This window comes from Podarcis pityusensis, assembly GCF_964106645.2.
Source record: "Podarcis pityusensis genome assembly, chromosome: 1".
NCBI classification, from domain to species: domain Eukaryota; kingdom Metazoa; phylum Chordata; class Lepidosauria; order Squamata; family Lacertidae; genus Podarcis; species Podarcis pityusensis.
In genome coordinates, this window is record NC_138028.1 from 42,371,297 (window position 1) to 42,388,914 (window position 17,618).

Consider the following 17,618-nt stretch of genomic DNA (forward strand, 5'->3'; position numbering starts at 1 on the left):
ACAAATACTCTCCATCTCTCGAGAAGGGCAGTTAGGAGACAGTTGGGCAGAGAGAGAGAGAGGAGCTGTTGAGTGGGAACAGGAAAAGAGAGAGAGGACTGCTTTAAAGGCTGGTATACAGAATAGCTGTTCCAGGGGGGAGTCAGTGTGTTAGGCTAAACAGAACCATTGTTCCTTGTTTTGTACTTGTTCTTCTGGGTGTTATTTTCTATAAATAAATATGGTTAATCGCTTTACATTTCTGAATGTCTTTTGGTTTGGGGGAATATAGGGTATGGCTTTGGCTTAGATAGTGAATTGTATAAAAGAATAATCTTCCTGTGGTGTATCTGAAGAAGTGTGCATCCACACAAAAGCTCATACCAACTTAGTTGGTCTCTAAGGTGCTACTGGAAGGAATTTTTTTATTTTGTTGCGGTGTAGCAGTTAGAGTACTAGACCCGGGAGACCAGAGTTAAAATCCTGACTCATGCATGAAGCCTATAGGATAACTTTGGGTCTGTCACTATCTCTCGGCCTAACCTGCCTCAGAGGGTGATTGTGCGGATAAAATAGAGAGAAAGAGAAGTATTTATGTCACTTTGAGCTCCTGGGAGAAAAAGTGAGGTATGAATGTAATCATGAATAAAAGTAGAGCTTAACTCAATAGGTGGAGGCAGCTGTGTATTTGTGGGGGGGGGGGGGACTTAAGGAGAAGTCTAGACTTGGTGGACAGGTAGGAGCCAGGGTCTTTTAGGGAACCCCTGGGACATCACACCATTTTTGTTTGTATTTTGCAGAGAGCTAAAGAATAGACAGGAATCTCTGGGGAACTTTGGAGAAGTGGAAGCATGAGTGACCTATAGCAAAAAGGAAGAAGCCAAAAGTGTTATGAACTGCCCTCTGCTTGACCATTCCAACTGGTCATTAGAAGAATTAATAACTAAGAATTGGTACCTATGTTTGCTTATATCCTCCTCCCTCCATCTTCCTTTTATGTTGTATCTTTTAGATTGCAAACCTGAGGACAGGGACTGTCTTATTACTGATCTTTGTAAATTGTTGTTGTTGTTATTTAATTTTATTGACTTATATACCACCTTATACCCGGAGGTCTCAGGGCAGTTAACTACTCTGGGAGCCGTTTTTCAACAGAAGAACAGGGCATATGTTCTTGTGTGTATATCTATGTGTACAGTATGTGTGCAGTATGGTACCACAATGTACTGCTTTACTGCTTTACAGGGGGACCATGTAAAGTAGGATAACCCAGTAGTGCCAGCACTGTGTCTGGACACTCTGAAATCTAGATGAATGCAAACCTGTGCAGGTGTGTGTCATTGTGTAGGTGTGATATACATTGGACAGGTACATAGATGAGCTAGAATTTATCAACCAGTTTGCTGATCAGAGTGGCCAGCTAATCTCACACACTGTTTGCTAGTTCAGCAGTTTTCCTTTTAAGGTAATGTGGTATAGGCTTGGTTTGCATGTGACGGAGTGGTTATATGGTTTGGCTAAGTGTAAATGTGTGGATTTCTAGAGAGATTGTGGCTCCTGTGCTTCTCCCCCTGTAAACCACCGTGGTACAGCTTGTGGACTACTTTGGTTACAGCTGGCAGAAGCAGATTTAGGGTAGCATGGTTGGTTCGGTTGCACGGGGAGAATGGAGCATGGGAGGCAGGTGTGTGTATCTGAATGTTGGTGTCACACAGGGTGCTGCTGAAATTTTAGACCCAGTGGTCTGCCACTGCAGCTGGAGCAAGAGAAAGCCAGAAAGCCAGGTTTGGATGTCACACTAAGCCAAACCATGGATTACCTTGGGCAGCATGGCAGCTGCAAATGTGGGGGAGGAACTCAGCTGCTGTGATCTCCTCTGCAGGAACCTGTGTGTTCACACTAAACCATGGTTTAGTGCAAGATGGAGCTGTTCCACCAGGTCTTTGGCCAGAGTTCAGTCTGACTCCCTCTCCCCTTTCATAAGAACTTGAATGAAAGTGGCCTCCCAGTTTTTCTCACAGGTGCATATAAGTTCAGCACAAACAGTTGGGCCTGGTGAGCATTTAAGGTTCCCAGCCCTAATCTGCAGGTTGCCATCTGATTGGGTTTTTTCTGATCCTGATCTGATTATAGGATGTATTTTAATTGATTGCCTGATTTTATGTTAATGTGTTATACATTTGATGTTAGCCGCTCTGAGCCCGGTTTTGGCCGGGGAGGGCGGGGTATAAATAATAATAATAATAATAATAATAATAATAATAATAATAAGTGTTATGTGAAAATCAGGTTACCTTTAATCATCAACCCCTTTGTTTTTACCATTTAGATGCTCGTGTTTTGGGTTCCCAACTGTCTTCAGAGAAGGAATGGCTGCTCTACATATTTCATGAGCAACATTTGAATCTTGTCCATTTTAAAACCTGTTCATTAACTAAATCTAGGCTCTTTTGTGGGCACCGTGATGTAGTTTGCAGACAAAATGAACTTCCCTCTGAAGTCAGCATGTCACAGTAGTGCAGTATTATAATCATCCAGCTATTACGGACTGTGCTGACCCCAGAAAATAGGGCAGGATGGCAAAGAATACATTCAGAATATGTGGTACATATTTTTGCTTGGAGCTATGGTATTAGCTGTGACGACTGTGATGAACAATATGGAATGCGATCACGTTAGTAAGCGTGACACTGAAGTGTGATGCATAATGCAAATATTGCCAGAAAAGTCTGTGGCTGCTACAGTAGACATTATTCCTACTGAATTCATGCTCTGCCTCTGACCCAAATTCAGAGCAAAAATATCCCAACTGTGGTAGTGAGCAGGCTCAGGAGAGCTCCTTGTGAAGTTGAAGAGCTGTGCAGGCAACTGAAATCTGAAAAGAGAGAAAGCTCTGCATGGGGAATGTGGGTCTCCAGCTGAGCCTTACAGTTGGAACGTGCGACTAGCTTCTTGTATTGTGGTCCAAAAATAAATAAATCAGCTTATTTTATCTTTCTCATCCAGGCACGATGTTCCGCAAGAAAAAGAAGAAACGCCCCGAGATCTCTGCTCCACAGAACTTTGAGCACCGTGTGCACACCTCGTTTGATCCAAAGGAGGGGAAATTTATTGGCCTGCCTCTGCAATGGCAGAATATCTTGGACACTCTGAGGCGGCCCAAACCCGTCGTAGACCCTTCAAGAATCACCCGGGTGCAGCTTCAGCCTATGAAGGTGAGGATGAAATATCGGAACTCTCCCCAATCATCTGGAATCTGAATTAAATAGTCCCTCCTGTACATTTCAGCTTGTCAGATATGGAGGGGATGCAGCAACTCCCTTATAAAGAATGGTTGCAAGGTGTGGGATTTTGTAGTTCAGAGATAAGGCAAGTAAGAGGTGACATGATAGAAGTTTATAAAATTATGCATGGCATGGAGTAAGTGGCTAGAGAAGTTCTTCCTTTTTCTCTTATACTCAACTCGTGGACACCTAATGAAGCTGAGTGTTAGAAAATTCAGGACAGATAAAAGAAAGTAATTTTTCATGCAATGCATAGTTGAACTATGGAACCGGCTCCCACAAGAGGAGGTGATGGCCACCAACTTGGATGGCTTTTTAAAAGAATTAGACATATTCATGGAGGAGAGGGCTACCAGTGACTCCTAGCCATGACGGCTTTGCTCTGCCTTCACAGTTGGAATAAAAAAATTCCTTCCTGTAGCACCTTAAAGACCAACTAAGTTAGTTCTTGGTATAAGCTTTCGTGTGCATGCACACTTCTTCAGATACACTGAAACAGAAGTTACCAGATCCTTCTATATATTGAGAAGGTGGGGAGGGGTATTACTTAGAAGGGTGGTGGGAATCGGAGATTGGCAGATAGCTGAGATGAGCCTGTTGACGACTCTTAACGACTGTAATAGGTCTTACAGGAAAAGGCAAGGGGTGAGAAGGTGAGAAATGGCTTAGTCATGTATAATGAGATAAGAATCCGATGTCTCTGTTCAGACCAGGTTTCTCCATTCAACCTTCACAGTTGGAGGCAGCAATGCTTTTGAATGCCAGTTGCTGGACACTACAGTAGGGGAGACGGCTCTTGCTGGTCAGATCCTGCTTGCTGGTTTCCCACAGGCAACTGTTCAGCTACTGTGAGAACGGGAAGCTGGACTCAATGGCCTATTTAGCGACTGCCCCTTTTCTGTGGAACACTCCTCCTGTTGAGATAGAACAGGCACCCACTATCCACACTTTCCGGAAACAATTGAAGACATCTTTGCTCCAACAGGCTTTCGCAGCTGGATGTTTGCCATGGGTGTCTATTTTATATGGTTTTAGATGCTGGTTTTTTAAAACAGGTTTTTTTGTGTGATTAATACATTAGCAACAACTTTCAATGGTATAGGATCCCTTTTCTCTTTCCCGTCTGGGCACTCTTCATCTCACTTTGGAATTGATGTTGTCCTTTATTTTTCTTTAACTGCCTAGATACAATCTCATTCCATCTTGGGAAAGTATGTGTGAAGCAAACTGTCTCGAAGCCCGTTCTGTTGCAGTAACCCAGAAATTATGAGTATGGGAGATTATTGTTTGAGAGAGACTGAAGAGGCCAAGCAGTCCCTCTTGAGTGGGCTCCTTGACCTGAGTGTTTGTTTCTGCCATTTCCTCCCCACCCACCCCCGCAACTATTCTATTAAATTATCACCACATACAGAGCAAGAAGCCCAACCCATCTGCCAGGGCCCGTCTCCTGAGCCAGCTGGGTGGCTGACAGAGCAAGTCAGACTGTTGACAAAAAGAGCACATATGCGTGCCTGCACAAGTAGATGGATGCATTTCCATGGCAGAAGTGGAGAGAAGGAACATCCTAGTCCTAGTACAGATCCCCATGTTCCTGATAGGGCAGCATATTTGTTCAAGCTTTTCTCTGCCTATTTTAGAATCGCTACCACCAGCCAGAATAGGTAGAGAGAGAGGAAAGAGGTAGTTATGGTTGGGTCATAGGATTGACTTAAACCCAGATGGATGGATCAGGCCTTCCTGACCGATTATGGAGTAGCACATACGCATATATGAATGCTCTCTTGGAGTCCTCTACCATATTTATATCTATTACAGTGAACTGCATCCTTACATGAGTAAGGGAGTCAGTAGTCAGAAGAAGCTACTGTTTTGACTGCTGCAGTTAATTCAGCTTGTGTTTTATGAAGGCACTGCAGAGATGTTAGCAAAGGGAAGAAATTCTCTTCTCACTCCAGGGGAAGTTTCCCCCCCATACGGATTGGGAATGGTGCCAGGAGAAGGCATGGGTATTGTATCGGGCCTCCCTGTGGTGAAATAGATGGTGTTAGTTAATAGATTCTTAAGCTTCTTACTTCCTAAGTAAATGAGTTGGCTAAGCTGCAAGGTAGATAAGGTGTGGGAGGGGCAGGCGTCTGGGATGGAGAGACGTGTGTGCTATACAGTGGTACCTCAGGTTACATATGCTTCAGGTTACATACGCTTCAGGTTACTGACTCCGCTAACCCAGAAATATTACCTCAGGTTAAGAACTTTGCTTCAGGATGAGAACAGAAATAGTGTTCCAGCAGCGCGGCGGCAGCGGGAGGCCCCATTAGCTAAAGTGGTGCTTCAGGTTAAGAACAGTTTCAGGTTAAGAATGGACCTCCGGAACGAACTAAGTACTTAACCCGAGGTACCACTGTATTACGTTCCAGAATCAACATTATTTGCACATGGTCACAATATGATTTGTCTCAGAGTGGAGCCAGTTTCTTACTGTGGGCGAGTTGGTCGGTGAGAACATAAAGCTATCATTATTATAGATTTAGTATTGCAGATGATTTCCCCCACAGCATTTTGATGCATCACTCAGTAAGGGGTAGCAGGCAGCTAGAACAAGACTGTGGATTGTATCCAAATAGCTGGTTCATCATGTGTGCATTTTGTTGATTTAAAGCAGAGTCTCGTGCCCAGCGGAAGGATGAGGAGTACGTGCTGCATACTCTATATTGCTTTATTTACAGTTCAAAGCTGGTATATTACAGAAAGACATCTTGCCTCTGCCGGAGCAGAAATGCATCCTCTCTCCCTGACAGCTCGGAGAGAATCACACAGTGAAAAACAGGAAACCAGTGTACGTCACATCCAGTCTCCCTTTCCCGTGAGAAACTCCAACAGTACAGACTGTGGAATGTAAACACCTGTCTCGTGACAAGCCCTTTCGCTGCACAGTGAAGGAAAGCAGAAACCAACATCCTCCCCCTTTCTGTGAACATCACTGGGCAGCGTGTTCGTACAATATCAGTACAAACCCAACTTCTGCACATAGGTACAGTGTTGATCCTTTGATACAATCTTGGACAATACATCAGCAGGAATTTCATTACCTGGCATATAGGACACCGTTACGAGTCCCTTCTGAATACATTCCCTAGCATGCTGCAACTTTAATTGCAAGTGCTTCGTGCTTTGCTTACAACCTTCAGACTTCAGCAAAGCCAAACATGCTTTGTTGTCCTGGTAAACCTGGATTGGACATTTGACAGGAATTTTCATATCTTTGCACAATTGTACTAACCATTCACAATCCTTAAGTGAATACGATAGTGCATTCAGTTCGGCTTCACAAGTACTTAAGCTAACTGTTGTTTGCTTCTTGCATGACCAATCAAACAGACCCTGATTGTACATGTAGCAAACTCCAGACGTACTTTTCTTGTCTGTAGTGTCACTTCCAAAACTTGCATCTGCAAATATCTCAAGACCACCAGACTTCTGATTGTTAAATCTCAGTCTGTAATGCATAGTGCCTTTCAAATACCGCGCTATGCGTTTCAGAGCTTTCCAATCCTTGACACTAGGATTGTTGACTTGTCTGCTTAGCAAATTACAGCTAACAGCAATGTCTGGTCTTGAACATCTGGCAATGAAGTTTAGCTTGCCTAGCACACTTCTGTACAGTGTAGTGTCAGAAAATGCTTCTTCAGTGTCATCTACCTGATAACCTGTTGTCATCGGTGTGTCTATAGGGTTAGCATCCATCAGATTTAGTTTGCTTAACACATCAGCAATTTTCCGTGACTGGTGTACTAGAATGTTACCATCTTGATCTCTCTCTATTTCCAGAGATAGGTAGTTGTTTACCTCACCAAGATCTTTCATGTCAAAGTGCTCTTTCAGTTGAGCTAGGGCGTTATTGTACATTGCGACATCTTTCCAAAAGAATAATAAATCATCAACATAAAACAAACAGTACAGTTTCTTTTGCCCCTCCTCTTTGACAAATACACATGGATCAGCTTTTCCTTGCTGAAAACCTAGAGAAAACAATACTTCAGTGAGTTTTGTGTGCCAACACCGTGCACTTTGTTTGAGACCATAAAGGGATTTCTTCAGAGCACAAACAAATCCCTGTTTTACCTGTACGCCATCAGGTGGAAGCATATAAAGTGATTCTTCTAGAGATCCGTACAGAAAAGCTGTATTAATATCATGGTGACTAATGTGTAGATTTTCCTCTGCAGCTAGCTTGAGCATAAGCCTAATGCTTTCATATCTCACTGTGGGTGAATAGGTCTCGTGATAGTCTTCACCTGGTACCTGTGCAAAACCTCTGGCTACCAATCTGGCTTTGTGTCTGACTATCTTGCCATTTTGATCTGTCTTCGCTTTGAAGACCCATTTGCTTCCAAGCAGTTTCATTCCTGGAACTACTGGAACTAGCTCCCATGTTTTGCTCCTTTCTAAGGAATCAAGCTCAGCCTTCATGGCATTTAACCATGGCTCAGCTTCCTTTGAATCCAAACCCTGGATTTCTTGGAAACTTGAAGGTTCAAATACCTTCTTGGAGCTTTTAACAGCTGTTACTGCTATCGTAGCAAACTCATCAGCAAATCTCTTTGGAGGTCTGCCTTTTGTGGCTCTCTGTGACCTACGAATTAGCCTTAAGTCTTCAACACTCTCCTCTTCCTTCTTAGGAGAAAAACGACCTACTGTGAACAATGGTTCCTCCAATTCTTGATCAGAGCTTTCAGAGGGTCGCACAGAGGCTTTCGCACTCTTGAAATCCTCTGAATCACCCGATTCAGTTTCAGATTCAGACTCAGAACCTTCATCAGTGGGTTGTTGTGGTTGCTTTTGACTATCCTCAGTCTCATCACCGTCATCAGGATAACATTGGAAAATTCCCACATTCTCCCCCCACTTTGCATTGTACTCAACACTTCTCGTGAGCTTAATTGTCTTAGAGTCAGTCATCATTATTCTGTAAGACCCTTTCTGATAACCTAGAAAGATACCATGCAATCCACGCTTGTCTAACTTGGAGTTTTGTGGTGAGCGAACCCACATGTCAGAACCAAAAATCTTCATGTGTTTGATGTATGGCTTCTTGCCAAACATCTTCTCATAGGGGGTACAACCAATCGCTGAAGATAACCTGCGATTGTAACTGTAAACAAAACACGAGAGAGATTCGGCCCAATAACTCTCTGGAAGATTGGCATCATGCAGCAAGGTTTTTAACCCTTGAAGCAATGTCTGATTTGCCCGTTCCGCAAGTCCATTCTGCCATGGCGAGCGAGGACTAGACAAATCGTGTTGAATTCCTTTCTCAGTCAGAAAAGCTTCAAACTGCTGAGAAGTGAATTCTCCCCCGCGATCACTGAAAAGAGTCTTTATCTTCTTACCATGCACATTTACCAACCAAGCACAGAATTCCTTGAACCTAGGAAAAGCCTCTGATTTCTGCTTGAGATTGTACACAAAAATATATCTAGAAAATGCATCAATGAGAACCATGAAGTATCTATTTCCACCCAAAGAGGGCGCTAGTGGTCCAACTAAATCAGCATGAACAACCTGGTATGGTTCCGTAGCTTGCCTACTAGACACCTTACCTTTCGCAGCCATTTTCACCTTGTTTGCTGCGCATGCTTTGCACTTCATGTGGTACCTGCAGGGTTTAATAGTCATACCTTCAACCAAGGCAGGCATTTTAGATACTGCCTCAAAATGCAAATGACCAAATTTTCTATGAAAATCGTGAATACATTCTGCATGCAAACTTTTGTTAGAACCTGCAATGCAACAAGTGTCATCCTTTTCAACATCATCATAATACAAAACAAACAAACGATCAACATATTCAGCATGCAATACATAATCATTTTTCTTTGTGATGATGCACTTCCTGTTCTTGAAGGAAACGTCAATGTTCCGCTCATTCAGCTGTCCAACGCTGAGCAGATTATGTTTGGCGTCTGGCACGTAAAGCACATTTTGTATCGATAAGTCCAAACTGTGAAGAACAACAGTTCCGTAGCCTTTACTGGGAATAGTGTGGTCATCCGCCTGGTGAATCGCACCTTCCTGCGGTGTAAAAGACACAAACAGTCTCTTATCATTGCACATGTGGTGGGTCGCCGCTGAATCAACAACGAAGAAAGATCTAGACGTCTTCTGGACCTCTGCAACCTTTGGAGTGAAGCGTGAAACCATAGCCTTGTGCTGCGTTGTCCTAGACACCGGACCTTTGCCTTTGCCTCGGCCTTTTCTGCGCGATGAGCTATCGCTGCGCTGCTCTGTCTTGGCCCTGGGATATCTGCATTCCCTCTTCATATGGCCTAGACGTCCACACGAGTAGCATTTCACTGCCTTCAAAGCTTTGGCGCCATCTGGTGGTTCCACTGCACTATGGGATGACGTCTGTGAAGACTCCCCCTTGCCCATGCAGCTAGCACCCCGGCGATCTGCTTCATTTAATATCACGGCAGTAACAAAGTCCACTGTCAGCTGAGCAGTTGGTTGCACAGCAATCTGGGTTGCAACAGACTCCCAACCTGAACCCAAAGATTGTAGTATCATGAAAGAATACACAGCCTCTGGAAAGTTGAGTCCTCTCTGTTGCAGCTCATGTCTCAGATTTTGCATCTCCATCAGATGTAAACGCACATCTCCACCTTCAGCAAGAGCCATATTATGCAGCTTGTTAAAGTAAAACATAGTGGACCCAGCTTCTGTCCTTAAGTGAGCTTCTCTCAAAGCGTCCCAAATTTCTCTGGCTGAGGTCTTATCACGCAATAGACAGAGCTCTTCTGGGGATACTATCAATGTAAGAGTTCCCCTTGCTTTGGAATCCTTAGCTTCCCATGCATCTGTAACTGGAACTGGGGGGGTTTCTGTAATCACCTCAAACAAACCCTCTTTCCGCAGAATTGCCTCTGCATACAGAACCCAGTCCGCGTAATTTTTCTTGTTGAGCTTAGGAATCCCACAAGCATCCTGAAGGGCCATCATGACTCTGGCATTAGCCTTCAGCGTCATATATGCTGCTTTAAATCTTGCTGCGTCACTGCTGCAGCTGCTTTATTCCAAAAGCGCACTTAAAAGTTACTTTCGATTTCCCCAGCATAGTGACTTGTGCCTGGGAGCCTTTTGCCTATTCCCGGCAAAACGGCTTTGAAAGTTCAAAGTCCAGCCATAAAGCCATAAAGCCATTAACTAGAAGCTGGCAGGCTGCCCGGAGCAGTAGCACATACCTCATCAATCACTTTTACGCGCAGAGCAGATTCCGTTCCGATCTGTCCCTCTGCATTCCGATCCTTTGCCGGCACTCCGATTCGACTTCTGGGCCCATAACCACGTGTTGATTTAAAGCAGAGTCTCGTGCCCAGCGGAAGGATGAGGAGTACGTGCTGCATACTCTATATTGCTTTATTTACAGTTCAAAGCTGGTATATTACAGAAAGACATCTTGCCTCTGCCGGAGCAGAAATGCATCCTCTCTCCCTGACAGCTCGGAGAGAATCACACAGTGAAAAACAGGAAACCAGTGTACGTCACATCCAGTCTCCCTTTCCCGTGAGAAACTCCAACAGTACAGACTGTGGAATGTAAACACCTGTCTCGTGACAAGCCCTTTCGCTGCACAGTGAAGGAAAGCAGAAACCAACACATTTACTGTGGCTTAACTCCAGACTCTTCCCTTCTCATATTGTCTATTCCAACATCTCCTAAAGGCTCTCCATGGCTCAAAGGAGACCTGCACTGCTAGAGATATGTCTTTAATGCATGAGCAAGACTTTGGTTGGAGCTGCTGCAGGGTGCAATGGTAGGAGCTGAATGGGTGCATCTCCTCCCCCCTTCCATTAATGCAACTATTGTTGTGTGTTTGTCAATGACTGAACATGGCTCCAGTTTTTAAACAAATAGCAATTAACAACAAATAGCAGGAGGCACAAATGTACTGTCTATCTGAGGCTTTGCATGAGGTATATTTCTCAGCACCTTGCCACGTTACGTATTTTTGTAGGTAGCGCCAAGCCTTTTTCCAATTCAAGTTCAGCATCACACAGTAGATGACCATCTCGACTGTGAGTCCTGGAAGACCTGCTCCCAGTCTTGCAGGTGCTTTCCACCTGCGTGGGAGGGCAGGGCCCTGACGGACTCCAGCTACAAAAACTAGGGTGCTGAACAGAGATGTGGGCTGGGGTGTTGTTTGGGGTTTTTGTTGTGGGGGGGAGTTGTTGCTCTCGAATTTTTATATCTTTATTTTAGATCTTCTGATTTATGTGGCAATTGTTCAGTTTGCTTGTGTATTTTAAATGTTTTATTTATTGTTTATGACTACTTTTGTCATGTTGTAGTTATGTATATTTCTATGTTGTAAAATGCCTTGAGCATGGTTTGAACTGTGGAAAAGTGGCATACAAATAAAATTTTGTATGTAATCTTTATTAAATTTGTATACCACCCTTCATCTGTAGATCTCAAGGCACTTCACAGCATATGTACCATATGTATGCATGTAAAGCAGAATGTGCTTCACCCCATAAATCTCTAATTCCCGTGAGAGGTAGGTTCAAGTTACACACTCAATAGTGTCAAAATGCCTGAGAATCTTCTGAATGAATCTTCTGAGAATGCCTGAACAGGTGACCACAGAACGTTAACATAGCTTTTGTTTGTTTTGTGGTAGACGGTTGTGAGAGCCAGTACATTTGAAGTGGAAGGATATATCTCTGGGATACTCAATGACATCCAGAAGCTTTCCCTCATCAGTTCAAATACCCTGAGGGGGAAAAGTCCCACGAGCAGGAGAAGAGCCCAGTCGCTGGGGCTTCTGGGAGAAGATGGACCCACTGATATGTACCTACAGTGTGCGGAACCAGACTGGGCAGACAAATATGGAAACTACCTCAACTGCAATGGTGGGAGCAAGTCCTCGAGACGGCAGACTTTATGGCCAGATTATAAACCTGCATTGGACGGACAGGCTCACTCCAATGGCCTCGTAATGAAAGCGCAGTCTCTTGGCCCTTCAGAATTCCAGGGCGCAAACAGCCGCTTTATCCCACTCTCCTCAGGTTTTCAGCGCCAGCAATACATCCCGGTTCCTGAGGCAAACAGTGAAGATGCTGGAAGGGCATGGAGCTCCGAAGAGCACTACGCTCAGCCTAGCCAGGGGAGCCAAGCTAATTCGAGGCCACCCGGGGAAGGCAGTCCTGACTCCAAATCGAGAGACAACAGCTTGAAGAGGAGGCTCTTGAGAAGCGTGTTCCCCTCGTCCAGTGCCTCAAACAAGATCGGAAACAGCCAAACACAGATAAAGGTATGTTTATTTTGTGCCAGAGAGGTTGGTGCCTTTCAAGTACAGTTCTGAAGGTCAATATGGCTTCTAATAGTTTAAAGTTAATGTCAGGCCAGGGCTTATGCTTGCATTATGGAGCAGCTATTGGCCTAAATTTGCACTGATGTTACACCAATGACACAATCCACAGAGCATGCGCAATATATGCTGGTATATTCTTTGGCAAACTGTATTTCCTCCTGTTGCCCACAGTACAGCTGTCAAGGGAGCCAAGACAAACAAGCAAATCTATGTCTGCAATCATCATAATCTGCTTGTCAATGTCATTGTCCTTGGCAGTAGTGTAGTGGCGAATTCATGGTGGTCACACCCATGCGCCGTTCTAAGATCATACAGCTTTCTTGGATTAAACAATAATCTTATAATTATATCATAGCCATAATTAAGGATGCATTGCCCCAATCAGTGCAGATCTCCATGTTTTGCCTCTTAGCCAGATCTACTATTTTCTGTGCACATACGTGGGCAAATGATTTGGAGCTCCAACATCCTCTTTGGGAGGGACTTTCTGTGTTTTCTGTGAAGTTCTGTTGTATGGAGCAGAACTTGCACACCATTCTTTTGAAGCTGGAGCACTGTATGCTTTCAGTGTTCCTACATGCTTAGCTTTGGAGCATGAAGTGACTACAAAGCTCCCCTTTCATGCTCATTGGGTGGCTGTAGGACTCTGGAGACAGGGACCCTGCTGCAGAATAGTATCAGGTCTTGGACAATCCATTACTCTGGAACACTACGTAACTAGTCCTTGGACCCTCTACTTTTCTTCAAAACGTATGTTTCTAGGCCTCATGACGATACGGAAGTGCAATGAAATTTGATCTTTGTGTACTAAAGACCCAGATGTTCCTGAATCTGAGACTACCTATTATTCTTCTCATGGGGAGAAAATCATAATTGGGGCTGAATTTTGAGTGAGAAAATACCTGTTGGAAATATGGTGAATGCAGCTGCCCTGCCCTCGAATGGCCATTCATTCACTTAAGCTCTCAAGGTTGCATTTGTTTAAGAAAATAAAATGGTAGATCAGTGGTTCTTAGGCAGTGGGCTGGGACCCACCAGTGGGCTTGTGTCATTGTCTGCCTCCTTCCTGGCCTGCTCTGCCCCAAGCAACCCAGTCATATTTTTTATTATAATATTTATTTATTTATTTAGCTAACAAGCTGGGAATACAAAGGAAAGGAACAAGAGAGGAAAGTTGTTCCAGGAGGTAGAAGTGAATGTAGAAGGACTGGAGGGAGGGATGAAAAAAAACCTGACAGGCTGGGGTGCATGTGCTGAAAGTAAGGCACAAGTTGAGCGTGAAAGGAGAATGGGATAAGAAACTACAAGAGATGGGTAAAAATACTTAGAGAGGCAAGTAGGAGTGGGAAGGGGAAAATATAAAAGAAAAAGCCTTTGCCATGTAGAGACACTGGATCAGCAAATTCTGTCTAAATTGAAGAGGCTGAGTCACAATACCTCCAGAGCCAACATCTGTCGCAGCTTGAGGAAAGTTGAGCTATGGAACTCCTCGCAGCAAGGAAAATGCTGTGGTAAAGAATTTATCAAAATTGAGTTGATATCCATGGAAAATTATGCTAGTCATTGATAGGTGGATATACCAAATGCTGTCTCCATCTGCCACTTTCTGATGGGCTTTTGCCCCTGCACTGTCATTTTGTGGCTGGTGGGCCTCAGTCATTTTCTACGGTCTCACTTGAAGGTAGAAAGCTTGAGAACCCCTGTGCTGGAGGCAGGATTCCTGTGACTGCATGAACCTCTCCTTTGGCCCCACACAGATCCTTGGCCTTCCTGATGTCTCCCACCTCACACAAACACTGTGCCAATGCCTTTTTTTACTTTTACCAAAACGGCTTTTATGAAATTAAATGCCTTAGTTACAATTCTAGTTCCATCTCTTCGCCCCATTAAATCAACCTGAGTATAGCTCATGATTTACAGGATTTCTTCAGTAATCACTTTCAGTTTACGGATGCCAGAACAAAATCCAAAACAGAGTTCCCTGTGTTGTTGCACATCAGCTGCTAGTCGGGGAGGCTGAGCAGCCTAAACAAAGTCCCTTCACCTCTAGCCTCTTTGGGGCTTCCTCTGCCCTCTCTGATGTCTTTTTCAAACTCCATGAGCGTCTCCTCACTAGCCACAAGGACTCTTCAGTCTTGCACCGCTTCCTGATATGATTCTATTTATTCCATTTTTTCCGGCACTTCACATATACACAGTTGTGCGTGAGTAGAACTTGTGTATATGGGGTGTGTGTGAAATGTCTGTAATTTTAAAAATGGCACTCCTGGCTTTCCCTTCCTCAGTCTGATTCTGAATGGTGCTTTCAGACATCCAGGATTAAAAACCAATTCAGCCTTTAATGCTGTGAATTCTTTGGAAGCTGGTTGCTGCTATTGACTAACCACGTTTGTTCTGGGCCAGCCAAGAGGAGGAAGCTCAGCTGAAAGTGTGTTGAGTTCTGGCTGACTCAGAACATATTCATAAATGCAAGAGGATGACACACACTGTGGTTGCTCAGCGAGAGCAGATTGCAAGTAGTGAGCGAGTCAGGCTGCGGCCCATGTTAACTTGACCTAGATTGCAGCATCACCACTCTTTCCCCTAAAGGGTGTTTGCAGAGCACCTTGAGGCCTCTGCTGGTTTCTCATTCTGTGTCTTTCCTTTCAGTGAAAGGGGAAAAAGCAAAATGGTATGGATCACACAAGTAGGAATTGGTGACTCTGTCAGTTTCAGTTTCTCTCAGTTTCTCATTTGTGCACTTTCAGCTTTCCATAGCAGTTTGTGTGTTACTTTAAAGTCCTTATGAAAATTAATCATCAGTTAATTTTTGCTGATAGTCAAACCTCGGTTGTCGAATGTAATCCATTCCAGAAGACCGTTTGACTTCCAAAACGTTTGACAACCGAGGCGCGGCTTCCAATTGGTTGCAAGAGCTTTTTGCACTCAAGTGGAAGCCGTGTTGGACATTCAGATTCCGAAAAATGTTTAAAAAACTGGAGTGTTTACTTCCGGGTTTTCGGCGTTCAGGAGCTGAAACTTTAGAAAATGGAGCCGTTTGAGAACCGAGGTTTGACTGTACAGTGGTACCTCGGGTTACATACGCTTCAGGTTACATACGCTTCAGGTTACAGACTCTGCTAACCCAGAAATAGTGCTTCAGGTTAAGAACTTTGCTTCAGGATAAGAACAGAAATCGTGCTCCAGCGGTGCGGTGGCAGCAGGAGGCCCCATTAGCTAAAGTGGTGCTTCAGGTTAAGAACAGTTTCAGGATAAGTACGGACCTCCGGAATGAATTAAGTACTTAACCTGAGGTACCACTGTATAGACATATTTGTATGTAATTTTGCCTGATATGCATGTTTCTGCAAAGCAGTTTTACCTAATATAACTCATTTTTATATAGGATTATATTATTTTCACTAATATGTAGATTTATATGCCCCCTGGTATGTATATTTTTGTTCACATGACATGCCTGGAGAACTGCATTGCAAAATTTGGAGAAGCATAGATTTTGAAAGGTATTTCAGTTCGCATATTGTTTCAGAAAGTAAGAATTAGGTGGATTCATCTTTCAGTGTGAACTGAATCTATTTTCTCCTCCATCCCTAGACAGTAAGGAGGTCAAGTCACTGAGGGAGGGGGAACCACAGAGGTGTCTTGCCTGAGGACCCTCCAGATTGTGGAACCAACACTTGTTAGAGTGATAGCAGAAGGGACAGGTCATTTCAGTGGTGGGCTGTATTCTGTGGAACTCCCTTCCAAGCGATGCATGGTTGGCCCCTTCAAACGTGGCATTCAGAAATGCTTAAAAAAACCTTTCTCTTTCGAGCACCTTTTAACTGATGTACTTTTATTGGACCCACCCAGCTATACAATTCTGTGATTCTATGATGCTAGCAAAGTGTTTCTACTGCCTGGATTATATTTCAAAGTATGTCTGCTTACTTTTTGTATTTTATTTTTTAAATTAGAAAGTTTATACAGTGGTACCTTGGGTTAAGAAAATGAATTTGTTCCGGAGGTCCGTTGTTAACCTGAAACTGTTCTTAACCTGAAGCACCACTTCAGCTAATGGGGCCTCCTGCTGCTGCCGCGCCGCTGGAGCAAGATTTCTGTTCTCAGCCTGAAGCAAAGTTCTTAACCTGAGGTACTATTTCTGGGTTAGCGGAGTCTGTAACCTGAAGCGTATGTAACCTGAAGCGTATGTAACCCGAGGTACCACTGTAATATGATAATGAGTATTTATGTTTATACTGCTGCTCACTGCCTTCAGAGAACTTTGTGCATCCTATAAACATTTAAAATAAACAAAAAGAACAAATTTCTGTTTTTCTAGGCACACGGCTACTTGTGCGTGTGTGTTTTTAGAAAGCTTGACATGGAGAATGGATATTTGGTCTAATCATTAGGAAGGAAGGCCTCTGTGAGCAATGGCACCTCTTTTTTTGGGTGCTCTAGGTTACATAAAACACATCTGTAAAACAAAGCTGGAGGTTTGAAAACACCTTTCCTCCAGGAACGTGTCTCAGCTGGAATGGAAGGGTGGTGCAGGTAGAAGACGGGGAAGTAATTTTCAACAGGCAGTTACTTGTAACTGTGTGTGTGTGTCCCCAACCCACAATGTGTTACTAAGCAAAATAAATGTGCATTTCCCTGTGTGTGTGTACCCACAGAGGTCAATAGGTTAAAAAATAAAAGCTTATCTTAGATAGTTCACTATGTACAGTCAAGGTGGAGTATAGGTGCTGGGAAAACAGGAAAACTTCCTCTCCTCTCTATTATATTATGTATTAGTTTGTCAAAGCCACACCTCCTTAAGGTTAAGGCCACTGACTTTCAGCTACTTAGTAAGGACAGCATTTGAACCTAGAAAAAGAAGCTTGCGACTCAGTCTGGGCCCACAGTGGGTGTACTTCTTTAATCCCCCACAGACACTGCTTTCTCCAGCCCAGCTAACCAAAGGGCTGCTTTCCGATGCATCTGTGTCTTGGCTGCCACTT

General features: G+C 43.8%; 1 protein-coding gene across 15 annotated transcripts in view; it reads left to right on the forward strand.

The window, feature by feature from the left end:
- The window catches only part of LOC308472215 (serine/threonine-protein kinase PAK 6-like), a 50,445-nt gene that overhangs the window by 21,213 nt on the left and 11,614 nt on the right, over positions 1-17,618 (forward strand). For 6 of the 15 annotated variants that reach the window (XM_080996868.1, XM_080996871.1, XM_080996865.1 and 3 more), the window contains 2 exons: positions 2,986-3,194; positions 11,941-12,573. In XM_080996868.1, the coding sequence (XP_080852994.1) occupies positions 2,991-3,194; positions 11,941-12,573 (837 nt within the window). In that variant the 5' untranslated portion in view covers positions 2,986-2,990. Of the gene's footprint in view, positions 1-15; positions 114-443; positions 607-779; positions 933-2,985; positions 3,195-11,940; positions 12,574-17,618 lie in introns of those variants that run through there. The other 9 variants (XM_080996864.1, XM_080996872.1, XM_080996873.1 and 6 more) reach the window with 5 other exon arrangements.